The 13,648-nt window shown below is 38.3% G+C and overlaps 1 protein-coding gene across 1 annotated transcript in view; it reads right to left on the bottom strand.

The window, feature by feature from the left end:
• Positions 1 to 9,807: 9,807 nt before the first annotated feature.
• The window catches only part of LOC117294782 (structural maintenance of chromosomes protein 3-like), a 37,608-nt gene continuing 33,767 nt past the window's right edge, over positions 9,808 to 13,648 (bottom strand). The window contains exons 26-29 of the mRNA XM_033777301.1: positions 13,299 to 13,364; positions 12,214 to 12,391; positions 10,709 to 10,815; positions 9,808 to 9,893 (exon numbers count right to left, since the gene is read on the bottom strand). Of these exons, the coding sequence (XP_033633192.1) occupies positions 9,822 to 9,893; positions 10,709 to 10,815; positions 12,214 to 12,391; positions 13,299 to 13,364 (423 nt within the window). The 3' untranslated portion in view covers positions 9,808 to 9,821. The remainder of the gene's footprint in view (positions 9,894 to 10,708; positions 10,816 to 12,213; positions 12,392 to 13,298; positions 13,365 to 13,648) is intronic.

Genomic DNA, 13,648 nt, shown 5'->3' with positions numbered 1-13,648 from the left:
TCAATCAATATACATTTATTTCAATGCTGTCCTTGGACATATAATATACAATGGTTGTAAGAGGTTAAATTACAACATTACTTGTATACATTAAGTATAGTTTATTATAATTATTTAAGGGACAACATTAAGGTTTGGGTGAAGCAGAAAAGCTTTTGTACCCTAACCTAGGGACAGACAGCGAAACAGGACGGGACATGACAGGACATGTGTGCAACTCACTGGGAGGGTTAACTATTGGTAAATCTGAGGGGAAGGTGATGCAGCTGAACCGAGTCAAAGTTTAAAACAAACAAAAAGGTTATTGTTGTCAGCTTTGTTGTTGTTTGTGTGATTCGGTTGAAAAGGTGTTTTTTGTTTTGGCTGGAATTGTGTAAATATAATTAATTACTGTACAGAAGTCTTCCAACTCTACTACCCCCCCCCCCCCCCCCCCCGTGTAAAAAAAACCCCGTAAATTTCAGACTCATAGTTTGCATTCAGCAAAACAACCCTTTACAAAATTCTAGATTGGGTTTCGACATATGTTAGGTCATAATTATAGTTGTTGATTATGTGATTTAATTTGTGTATACTTATTTTTGTATTCTAACTCAATTGTAATCTAGTTACTGCACCACAATTTCTTGATTTGTGCAATTCTTTATTATGCTAAACCAATGTCTGTGTGTGGGAGATTGGCTGTTGCCAGCTTTGCGTTTGTTTCCCCTTGTGGGAAGCTTTGCCGAGTTCCCTTGATGGGAGGATCATCTGAACAAACCCAAGGCATATTTAGTCCAACACCCAATAATAATAATGATGATAATAACAACAATATCAAAGTCTTATATAGCGCACGTATCTACCAAGCAAGATACTCAAGGCGCTGAGTATATACAAACTTTCAGAAGGATAGGTTATTGCAGTGATGAATTCTGAGACCAAATTATGTAGCATATTTTAAGGGTTTACAAGGTGCTATAACGGCGCATACAGCAGCCACACTAAACAGTGATTCAAACACTAAGTTGTACCTGCTTAAAGGCAGTGGACACTACTGGTAATTACTCAAAATAATTATCATCACAAAACCTTTCTTTCTTACCAGTAATGGGGAGAGGTTGATGGTATAAAACATTGTGAGAAACAGCTCCCTCTGAAGTGAAGTAGTTTTCGAGAAAGAAGTAATTTTCCGCGAATTTGATTTCGAGACCTCAAGTTTAGAACTTGAGGTCTCGAAATCAAGCATCTGAAAGCACACAACTTTGTGTGACAAGGGTGTTTTTTTCTTTGATCTATATCTCGCAACTTCGACGACCAATTGAGCTAAAATTTTCACAGGTTTGTTATTTTATGCATATGTTGTGATACACCAAGTGAGAAGACTGGTCTTTGACAATTACCAATAGTGTCCAATGTCTTAAATAAACATTAATTTAAAGGGTCTATGTACTTTTTGTAGGACAAAAACACAATGTCTACAGATTTACACTAAACTTGCACCGTTTGAAGGTAATGATGGTAGAAAGCTTCCATGTAAATATTAATTGCTGACGTGCTGTATTTTTTGAGAAATGAGTAAAACAATTTCATGATACAATTTTCGTCTCAGTGATCATGAGCCGAACATTATTTAAGCATGTAAACATGTATTTTCATGACATTGTTTACTCATTTCTCAAAAACTACAGCACCTCAGCAAGTAATATTTTCAGGGAAGCTTTCTTCTATCATTATCTTCAAACGATGTAAGTTTAATGTAAATCTGTGGACAAAAAGTACCCAAATCCTTTAATCTCCGTGGCAATTTTTTCTTGATTTTGTTGGAGTATTGCATTTGCTAGTGCGCGACTGTCTCGGTAGTCCGAGGAGTTCAAATTTAAGTTTAGTAACTTGTGATCAAGCATGTCATTGTACCAAACAATATTCAAATCTAACATGCAAACGGCTGTTTAAATTTGATGCTAGTTTTTATTTTGTACTGAAATAAAAACCATAACTATGTTGCAGGATGTTACCTCCTAGTATTCAAAAGGACGATTATCTTTCAAATTTATTGAAGTGGTGATTTTGTCTTATCTGTTTTGTTTCAGCTTGTAAAGTTTTAATGTTATTTCTCATTTCAAGCACAAATTAAAGTCAGTATTACCTAAAACTATTGGCGCTTACAAAGTGAGAGTCCAATGAGACTGAACACTAGGTGGCAGCAGACTTACCAGGTAAATCCATGGTACTCGCAAATGTGTGCATGCTCAGAATTATACAAACAAAGGACAAATACGTCAATGTTATGCCATTTAACGGGCCAGTTGTATTATAAATAAGTTCAGTACACTCTCCTCACTACAGGGAGAAATTATACAATAAATAAAATGCCTGAAAACAAGTTTCTGATTCACTGTTGTTCTCTTGTAATTTCTTTTTTCAAGGTTTTTGTGGTATTGTTGGGTAGGGCAAACAAAATCGAAAAGATCAAAACGGGTAGTATACATCCAACATCAAATTTTGACACAAAAATAAACCACCCCTTGAACCCCCATCCCCCTCACCCCCCCCCCCCCCCCCCAACAAAAGGGGGCGAGGGAGTAGGCCAAAAATTGGCCAAAAGTGAACTGAAGTACGGTTAAGCCAACGAATTGTTCACAAATTTTGACGGAGTATTTGAAATAAATATCACGTAGGCCCAGTCTAGCATTTGTATCAATTCTGGAGATGAGCTCACGCCCATATCAATCGAGCCAATCACTACACAGATATTAAAAGCTTACGTACATTATCCAATGAAATCATTATCCAATGAAATCACTGGTTCTGTTATATATGTATGTATTCTTGTGGATAAAGACGGGGGACCAGTCTAGTTATTAGAAAGCAAGATGGCGTGCGCGGCCTCCTGCAAAAACGTGGTGTACTTTGTAGCGTGCCGTGCTGTTTCTGTGCCGTGTCGCACGTGCTTAATACGGCAAGCAGTTTCGATGGTAAAGGACAACTTGTCAAGTCTCCATGCCGTTTCCTCCAACAAATGCTTGTTTTGCCGCTGTTTTGAGAGTAAACTACTACCTTAAAAGTGAACAATGGTGAGTTGATAATGCTGGATATAATTATAGTATTTGAAACTAAGTTTCATTCGGTCAAAATGAAGAAATGTTGTGTTGTGTTTTAGCATCACGCGCCGAGTTTAAAAACCACATGTTGGGCTTATTGTTGTTGTGACGCCATGCGGGAATTTTTTGTAACGAAAGTTGGTTGTTATTTTTTTGTGCAACTGAGTCAACTGTTATTTCATACTACTCTTAGATTGAACGTATACAAAATAATGACATACCGGTAGACAAGTGAAATATAAGCACAGGGGAGGATGGAGGGAAAATAGTTAATAAATTTTGTTATCTAAGGAACAAGTGGTACAGAAACTGAACTGAACTTGTGTGTAATGTGATGAATTCAATTTCAATTCAAGAATACATTTATTTCCATACTCTCATAAAAGAATAACGACAGTAACATGTATTACGGATTAAAGCAAAACATATCTTTAAGTAAGAGTAAACATAAATAAATAAATAGAGTACGGGGCCATTTTTGGTAAGCATGAGCTTGTGAAAAAAACAGCCAGACAGACAAGAAAACAAGACAACCAGACAAACATGAACAAACAGATGAACATAACACATGACAAAAAGAGTTCGTAATTAAAGTGACAAGATTGCAGAACAGTTTAAAGCTGAAAATAAATCAGACACGTATTGAAGAGATGGATGTGGTTCAATTACATAGGATGGGAAGCTAAGATACATAACGGGAGATAATGTCACGTTTGAAAGAGTCTTCGGAAATGGGGCTTATCCATCGGTGCGAGTTTGCTGTAGTTTAACATTATTTCGTATAGGGCCTGTGGTTGGAAATGGGATGGCGCTGCAGGTTAGTAAAATTCACACGTGTTAATCAGGCGCTTTGGTGCAATAAAAGAAATTCCAACAACAGAACATTCCGTTCATTCCTTTGGATCGTCTACATGGAAAAGCCTTTGGACACTTTCTGAACAGAACAAAAACTAAAAGTTCACAGATTTACAACTAACTTGCAGGGTTTACAGAAGGTAGTGGTGAAAGACTTCCCTTGAAATATTATTCCATGAAATGCGAATGGTTTTGAGTAATTATGGGGGGGGGGGTAATTATGAGAATATTAAGCTTGAACAAGGAGTTGTGACTGTAAGATAATAATATTATATTCGGCTTAATGTTGCCGCCTTTTCTCCCCTGGGTTTCTGTTCTATATTTTTACTAATTTTTTTAAAATCTCGCCTCGCCCGCGGACCTTTTGGTTCACCTAAAGTGTAATATTAGTATGTGTCTCAATGCAAATGCATGTCTTTTAGGGACCATTGCCTATAAGATCTGCTTCTAAAATGGATCCCTCTGCGGTATCATATTTTTTGTCATCTTGATATATCTTTTTGTATTGTATTCTTTAAACTGATCGCTCTTGAGAGATAATGTATTTTATTTGTTGATAAATAAAAAGAACCTTGAACCTTGAACAACCTTCAGTTGAAGACACTTTACACATGACATTCACTGGTGGATAAAGATGACCCGGTCCATGCCAACACATCTTTCTGAAGTTTGTGTCCTTAGGTTTTGAAATAGAGGAAACGCTACTGATTTCAATTTCATAGAAAATACTGATTGAGTGAGGTGCCAGTTGCAACAATGAAAACTTTATGGGATTTTGGCTGGGAACCAGTTTCTGTTAGAGGAACACGTTGCCTTGGATCGGTCTAGTTGGGATTTGAAAACTGTTTGTTGTAAAATGCATAATGGGTAGAAAGATGTTGTAAAAGTAGAATACAATGATCTACACAAATTTGACTCCCATAAATGGCCGACCGTGTTAGTTCGCAAAGTAAAAGGAAAACCACGCAATTTCGAGGCAAATTTGTGTGGATCATTGTATTCTACTTTTCAAATATCTTTCTACCCACATGCATTGTATAACAAACGGTTACAAACACTTTTCAATGACCAACTTGACCGATCCAAGGCAATGTGTTCCTTTTACGTACAATTTGCCTGTGTTTAGCACTTTGATATACTTATATGTTTTATGAATATGGGCCCTGATCCTGAACTGGTTAAATAGGTAACAATACATTTCTCGAAGCCACTTCGAGAAGTGATAATCCTTTTTTTCATGGATGCTTAGTGAACTGTATATATGACTAGTTTTGTCACGTCTGGTTCTGTGTCAGATCTCCAGAGTCGGACCTTCCATTAGATTTTACAAGATCATTCTAGCGATTGTCTCATATAGATGAAAGGTATAGTATGAAAGGTGGTGTAAAGGCCTACCCACAAAAGCAGTTTTGTAAAGTTTATAATTAATAGTTTCTCAATATTGTCTGACAATATTCGTTTGCTGGGCCACGTTTAATTAAAATTCTAAATATATGTGAACGCATTGATAGGCAAGAACACGACCACCGGGACTGAACTAAACGTTTAAGTAGAACTCGTGTGAAAGAAAATACAAGAAAATTACCCACTCGTGCACCATCGTAGTTTTTTTTTTTTAATTTCACTCTCCTCTGAACTCGGCAGAAAACCTGATTTTTGAAGGAAAATCCACGAGTCTTGTGAGGTCACAACTTTTTCTCAGGCAAGGTTGGGCTCGCTCTGTTCTCTCTCCCCATTGGTCGGCTGGGGACCCTGGTGTATTTGCAAAAATATGTTGCGACAACATCAGGGCCCAATTTCATAGAGCTGCTTAAGTATAAAATGCTTACAACTATTTTGAGTAATCATCAATAGTATCATGTGCCTTGATAAAGATCATCAGCGGGGTGTGGGTTCGAATCCCGAGACGTGACACTTGTATCCTTAAGATGGGACGTTGAGCCGTTGGTCACATGTGTTATGTAACACATGTAAAAGAACCCAGTGCACTTATCGAAAAGAGGAGGGGTTCGCCCCGGTGTTCCTGGTCCGATCGGCAGAAAACAAAATTGCGCCACAGTACCTTGTAAAGCATAACATGGTGCTATCAGAATTAGGTCTCATAATTCAAAACGTAGTCCCACATCTTGCAAGAAATACTGTATGATACAGCGCCAGGAGCGTCACTGGGTGACGGACATGTGCGCTACATAAGAAGCCACAATTATAATGATTATTATAATGCTTCAGTCAATGTAAGGGTCAGATTCAGGGTTTGGATCATGTAATGTGTCATCATCATCATGAATTCATCCAGTGTAAGATGTAGCCATTCATTTCTATTTCTCGCAGTTCTGGTCCATGTTATTCCTGCATATTCCCAGGATGATGTCATCTCTCCATCTTCTTTTCTGTCTTACCTCTTTTCCTTTTCACTGTTCTTGGTTGACAATCCATTGTTCTTGTTGTCCATCTATTGTCATTTCTTCGGGCAGTGTGTCCAGCCCATCTCCAGTTTTGTCCTTATGATCGAGTAACTATGGTGAAATTAAACTGGAACATCTTTGTCTTAAAGACAATGGACTCTAATGGTAATTGTCAAAGACCAGTTTTCTCACTTGGTGTATCTCAATGTATGCATAAAATAACGAACCTGTGAAAATTTAAGCTCAATTGGTCGTCGAAGTTGTAATATAATAATAAAAGAAGAAACAAAAACTTGTCAAACGAAGTTGTGTGCTTTCAGGTGCTTAATTTCGAGACCTCAAATTCTAAATCTGAGGTCTCGAAATCAAATTCGTGGAAAATTACATGTTTCTCGAAAACTACATTACTTCAGAGGGAGCCGTTTCTCACAATGTTTTATACTACCAACCTCTCCCCATTGCTTGTTACCAAGTAAGTTTTTGTGATAATAATTATTTTGAGTAATACTTATACTTATAGTGTCCACTGCCTTTAAGCTTGACAAACACGTAATGGAAAGTTATAATCATTATTCAGTATAGCACAATAATCAGAAGTCTTCTGTCAACTTAGATAACTTGGAGGCAGGTAACTGTACAACTTGCAAAATGAACCCGTCTGTGAAAATAATTTCTTATATAGGCCCCTTACTGCATTTTACACTAACATATCAATGTGCTTTACAAAAGTAACCTGGTCATTGGGCTAGTAACATTCCTTTGACCTTTCTCAGCTCCCTAGGAAGTAAACAACCCCTACAAAGGCTCAAAATTACACCTTACTTGTCATGTCCTATTTCCTGTTAAATTATTGATGAAAAGTTTGTCTTTGTTTTTGTGTTGTTTTATGTGTTGTTATTGTCTGTGTTTATCTGTTTCATGTTCGTCTCTTAATTATTGCTTAGTATTTATTTAGCGCTACGTACTGTATTGTGTTTGTTTCTTTTTGTAAACTGACTGTTATGCCCCTATTTTTGTCTCGCTCTCGCCACAGATTAGTTTTGCTTTATTGCTTTCGTTAGGGGGTCCATACTCGACAAGCATTGCTTTTTATGGGCCCCCCCCCCTCCAACTCCATCACTTTGTGCTCTGTATGTTTTTTTGCTTTTATTTGTTTTCCGTAGTTTATATTTTGCCTTTGCTTGTAAATGTAGTATTATAGTATTATTTGATGTATTATCATTATTCCATTTGCTTGTAAAAAATAGTTCTTTATTCACTGCTAATTGTTTTGTTTATTTTGTTTGTTTGGATTTGGAAATAAAGTGAATTGAATTGAAAATACCATATCAACCTCTACACTCGCAGGTACCCCTGCTGGGTGAAGGGAAGCAATTACAGCAAGGCATCTTGCTCAAGGATACAACAGTCATGACCGAGATTCGAACCCACAATCCGATCAACCACCCTTACTTGAATTTGATGTTCTAAACTACTCAGCCATGACCACCCTATGACCCTTGGTAGCAAGGGACATTTTTCTAACCTGTGTCTTAAAACTCTTCAAAAACTATTTGGAGAAGTTTCTTTTATGTTATATTTTGCCTAAAATTACCTTATCTGAGATTACCCCCAGGGGCCCAATGGGAGTTGAAATGGCAACAGATGACAACACAAATCTCATTTATATAGACGGATTGAAACTTTCAAATCTGACTTTTATTGACATAAACAGTGAACTCTATAAAACTCAACTTGGACCAAAGAATACAACAACCAATTTTAACTGTTAAACACATTGTTTTTTTACAACTCTAGAACTGTTTCCTACATGGAGTTTACTTAGAAAAAAGGGAAGGCGATTGGTTTCCCTGTTAATACTTCAGGAGAATTTAGCACTTAATTTGGATCAAAAATCAAAGTTATTGAAATGCGCATGCCGGGTTGCGTATATAGGCCAGTGCGCGCTCTCGTTCTTATATATAACTCTATGTATAGGTGACCACCAACTAGAGGTTGGGATACACACATGCAGTCGGACCCCCATTCTTAACTTTTATAATCAGTATACATTATTACTATTGTATACAGGAAACAATACAGATGCTTGTATCATAAACTCTATGGCATCCATGTTGGAAACTACCTTTCTACATCAAAGTAACAATTATTATATATTTTGTTAAAGGTTTAAATAAATTCATTTTTTTTTTCAAAACAAAGGAAGAATAGAAGGCGAAGCTAAGATTGAGAACATTCAACAATGAACTGTACTAGAATTCCAAGATTCTCGAGAGGGAATAAATATATCACTGCCCCCAAAATAATCGGGATAAAAGATATTCCTCGATAACTTTTACAATTCTTTGAATATTTAAAAAGATTGAACATACTTTAACGAACAACAAAAAACCAATTACATTGAAACATTATTACGCATTTTTACAAGCTTTAAAAACAACGATCTGAAGATGGCAATGCAGCGATCTTCTAATACCATGACAGGTGCTTAAAGGCACTGAACACCTTTGGTAATTGTCAAAGACCAGTTTTCTCACTTGGTGTATCTCAACATATGCATACCATAAATCTGTGAAAGTTTGGACTCAAATGGTCACCAAAGTTGCAAAAGGTTCATGAAAGAAAAAACACCATTGTTACACCAGTTTGTGTGCTTTCAGATGCCCAATGAAAGGCTTCAGGCCTGAAGTCTTAATATTTGAGAGAGAAATTACCCTTTTTTTCAAAAACCAGATGAAGCTGTTTCTCACCTATCAGCTCTCCATTGCTCGTTACCAAGTAAGTTTTTACGCTAAACTTTATTTTGAGTCATTCCCAATAGTGTCCAGTGCATTTGAAGGAACTATGCCAAAGGAACGTTGGGTGTATTGAATTCATATATTTGACCTATGACCTGCTAATGGCTTGAAGCCAAAGCGCAGGCTGTGATCTACTTGAGCAAACATTTGAAAGACTTCGCAAACATTTGCAAGGAAACTCGGGTGGATGAGTTTTGTGCAGCCAGCGTTAGCAAAAGTCTGCCTTAGATGGCGAACGTCAATTAAGATGCTTTAAGATGGCTACACATTTTTTGAAAGATGAATGAAAGGTTAAGCAGGCAATATTGTCAGGTTTGTAATTTCCAGTATTTGAGGTGAAGTTACTTCCAGTTTTTTTTTTAAGAAACATGCGGAAAAACTACAAAATTTAATTGACTTGGTGCCACCATAACATCGGCAATCAGTCTTGTGAGTTTTGTACTCAAATATCGGTTCCACTTAGAGCAAAGGGTTGCGTGAGCGTTTAAGTTTGCACAAGAGGAACAAAGGTCAGAAGCACATGTAGATTTTTCTAAAGGTCATAGGTCAATCTGGGAAGATAGCACTTTAAATTGTGGTACAATTTCAAGACTTTGCTAAAAAGCAAAGACCTCGCTAAGCAGCTGTGAATTACCATCTGAAATGCCAGGTTAATTTCATTGACGTAGAAGGTTGACTTTTTAGCTTTGTGTGATGTCGTCCTCCAGGAAATCTTTGGCTTGATCCTTAGAGATGACATCAATATGACTGACCTAAACATTCCCAAAACAAAAACAGAAGAGGAGAGAAGTTTTCAATTTGTGTACCTGGATTGATTAATTCCGGTGGTGAAACCAACCATTGATTTCATCAAACTTAGGTATAATCTTAGGATTAATGAAGAGTTCTGTAACCATAGACATTAGGACGCATTGAACCCATCCTAAGTAAGGACGAGTTATTCGTCTCATCCTAACTCGACTAATCTTTGCTTTTAAAATAACAAAAACATTTTTATGCAAGTTGCCAGACACACAAGGCCTGAAGGCCACTTCAAGGTGTGGGCTACAATTGTTTTTTTCCAGAGGCCGTTGCCACATACTCCTAGGGCTGAAACGGGGTTACCCCTTTTACAGTCAATACGGATGTAGGCTTGGGTTCCATCAGTCCGAAGCCTGGCCGGTAGGGCAGAAAGCACTACCTCCTTGAAAGCGGCTGAAAGGATTTTGAGAGTCAACCGAGGCAAATCTCGCTTCTGTTGAAGAGAGAATGTATTTTGAAAGGGCAAGGGCACCAAGGCATTTTCTCCTCGGTAAAGGGCACCCTATGAGGAACTTGTTAATTTGTATATTTCTACTGCCAGAGCATTTAAGGGCACTGAGGCAATCGCCTGCGTCGCCTCCTTGAAATATCAGGCCTGATGGTGTTGATTCTTGTACTTCATTTTCGCTAGGGCAAGGGCAAGAGCAAGATACCTTCAAGTAAAAGGCAACTCTACAAGGGATATAGCAATTTCCCCTGGACCATTTCAAAGGGCCTTTGCGCACACCTTCAAATGTTGGGATTTGGCTTGTCTTGACAATCTCACCTTGTTTCTAAATTTGACTCCATAGAATTTATCGGCAGACTCCAGAAGCTCTGGTCGGAAGGTGGTTGTGATGAATTGGGCATTGCCGGACAACTCATGAAGCATATCTGAAGACGAAATAAAAATTAAAATTGGTGGACAAGTCGTAAAATAGTTCTGTTTCTGGCAAAAATAGGATTGTAATTGATACAACTCATGAAGCATAAGACAAAATGGAAACCAAAATGGTGGACAAGTCGTAAATACCTCTCCATACTTATGAACATCGTAAAATAGTTGTGTGTCTAGCAAGATAGGATTGTTATTCAAGGTACAAGTCGCCAAGGATCCAACATCCAACGTCACACTTTGACGATGGCGTCACACTTTGAGGTACTGGCCTTTAGAATCTGGCAATTTTCTGCCAGATGAACCTTTGACCTTGCATGCCATAAAACTGTGTATGTACACACACACATGCAAGTGTGGATATGCCTGCAACTGTGAACCTCTTATTGTTCATACTCTTAACTTTTTGGCAACAGCTCCCATTGGTTTTGTACATGTTTCCCAACTCTGGACCTTTCCTGAACTGTGAACTCTATTGTCCTTTTTTTTGTTTTAGGTCCCTGGTTTGAATGTGTATACAAACTCACTACACTAATTATACTAATAATTAATAATAATAATAATAATAATAACAACCGCATTTCTATAGCGCCTAACACCTCCAAAAGAAAATCTCTAAGCGCTCAGAGGAAACAAAAGAATAATTATGTACATGAAGATTTGAATAGATATGTTTTGAGAAGAGTCTTGAAACTTGAGATCGCGGTGGCTTGTTTGATGTGTAGAGGGAGATTGTTCCATAAGTGAGGTGCAGCAAACTGATAACTACGTTGACCATATGCGTTGGTGGAGGGATAACGAGGGTGTCTTTGTTAGCAGAACGGAGGTTTCTAGTACGAGTGTCTGGAGTTAGTAGATCTTTCAGGTAAGTTGGTCCACTTCCACGACTGCATTGAAATGTTTGAAGGAGAATTTTGAAGATGATGCGAGAACTAATAGTTGTAAGTATGACTATCAGTATAGTAGTAATGCGTCATTGCAGGCATGTCTATCCAATAAACCCGCTGGTCTCGTAAGGCCGGTGCCACGCAAATAAAGACAGGGGACCAGTCTAACAGCACTCCCATTGAGGATGGAGGTTCAAGGAAACCATTGATTATACTCGGAAACTTTCCTCATGAAGTTTTCTTTTTGTGAAGGCGCCGCTATCAGTTTTCTGGAGATGTGCGCATTATAAATTCATATCTGTGGTAACTTTCCTGGGTTTGTTAGAGCACTATAATAATTTATTTACTATTACCTAAATGCGTTTTAATAAACACTTCCCAGTCTTCGGCTTTATGGGCTTTTGTGTAACAAATTATATACATCCAACAGCAATTTCTTTTTGTGGCGGAAAAAAAATAATTCCTGAGAAATCCAACGCCTGAGCTTGACAGTTTTTTTTTAATACTAACCTGCGACAGATTTCCTGTGCTGAGCGTCAAGCGCAGAGTCTATCTCATCAAAGAGGTAGAAGGGTGCCGGGTCACATTTCTGGATGGCAAAGATAAGGGTCAAGGCCACCAAGGATTTCTGCCCGCCGGAGAGTTGCTGCATCTCCCGAGTCTCGCTGGTTTTACCGGAGAAGGATACCTGAGGAAGGACAGAGTCATGTTTGGATAATCATTCTCGACTGAATGTGATGATTGCACTGAGGGGCAAAAACACTGTTGTTAGGTTTTGCACAGCACATTGATACAAGATACAATGTATAGTCACTGTTCCCCCTCCCCCTTCCCGGAGTTCGGCAGGGATACATACATACACATACTCTTGAACAAGATCATTCTGTTACACTGCTCCCTTTCTTTGGAAGAGTCTTCTTGTGAATATAACTAAAGAAATGTTTCTCGGCAGCCAGTTTCAAAGTTGATAGAAAGAACGTCGCTGCTCCATTTCGTTGGAGTAGTCTTCTTGTGAATATAACTAAAGAAATGTTTCTCGGCAGCCAGTTTCAAAGTTGATTGAAAGAACGTCGGCACCCCAGAAATCAGTTTAGGTGTTCTCAAAGCCCAATCCACATAGTTCCCCCGACGGGATTCCACCCAGGGTCCCGGAGATGGAAGGCGAGAAAAGACACCACTGCCTATTTTTGATTTCATGTTTAAATACTCTGCAGCCAGTTTTTAAAGCTGATAGAAAGAAGGCATCCCAGTAATCGATGCCAAGAAATCAGGTAAGGTGTTCTCAAAGCCCAATCCAAATAGTGCCCTCGGTGGTATTCCAACTGCCTATTGTTGGCTTCATGTTTAAACACTCAGCAGCCAGTTTTCAAAGTTGACAGAGAGATAAAGGGAATCCCAGTAATCACTGCCAAGAAATCAGGTTGGGTGTTTTCAAAGCCCAATCCACATCGTGATTCCAACCAGGTTCCAAGGGGTGGAAGGCGAGGAGAGACACCACTGCCAATTGTTGGCTTAATGTTTCATGTCGGCAGAAAGTTTTCAGAGTTGTTTCCCCAAACGTTTGTCAATACAATGTTGGTATGTTGTGTCTTTACCTTGATGCAAACTCCAGTGAACTGCTCCACGAGGGGCACACCCGACTGAGATGATTCTGAATCAAGCTGTTCAAGCAAAAAAAATTATTTCAACAAATGTTTGTTACAAATATTGACAACAAGTTATAAATACATGTAGTTGATATCGTACTTGGTAATAACAACTTGTTAAGGTATCCACAGTGGAACTGAGGCTGGGGGGAAATTAGTCTGGTACCATAATAGTAAGTTGAGAATCAGCATTAACAATTGTAAAATCCATGTAGGGAACTTGACCAGAATGGTGACAGAATGTTGACAGTCGGTTCAGAGGGTCTGTTTGTTTAGATGAACTTACGGTCAAGGACATC

The sequence above is a fragment of the Asterias rubens genome, chromosome 9 (genome assembly GCF_902459465.1).
Source record: "Asterias rubens chromosome 9, eAstRub1.3, whole genome shotgun sequence".
Lineage (NCBI taxonomy): Eukaryota > Metazoa > Echinodermata > Asteroidea > Forcipulatida > Asteriidae > Asterias > Asterias rubens.
This window is presented reverse-complemented; position numbering and strand designations above follow the sequence as displayed.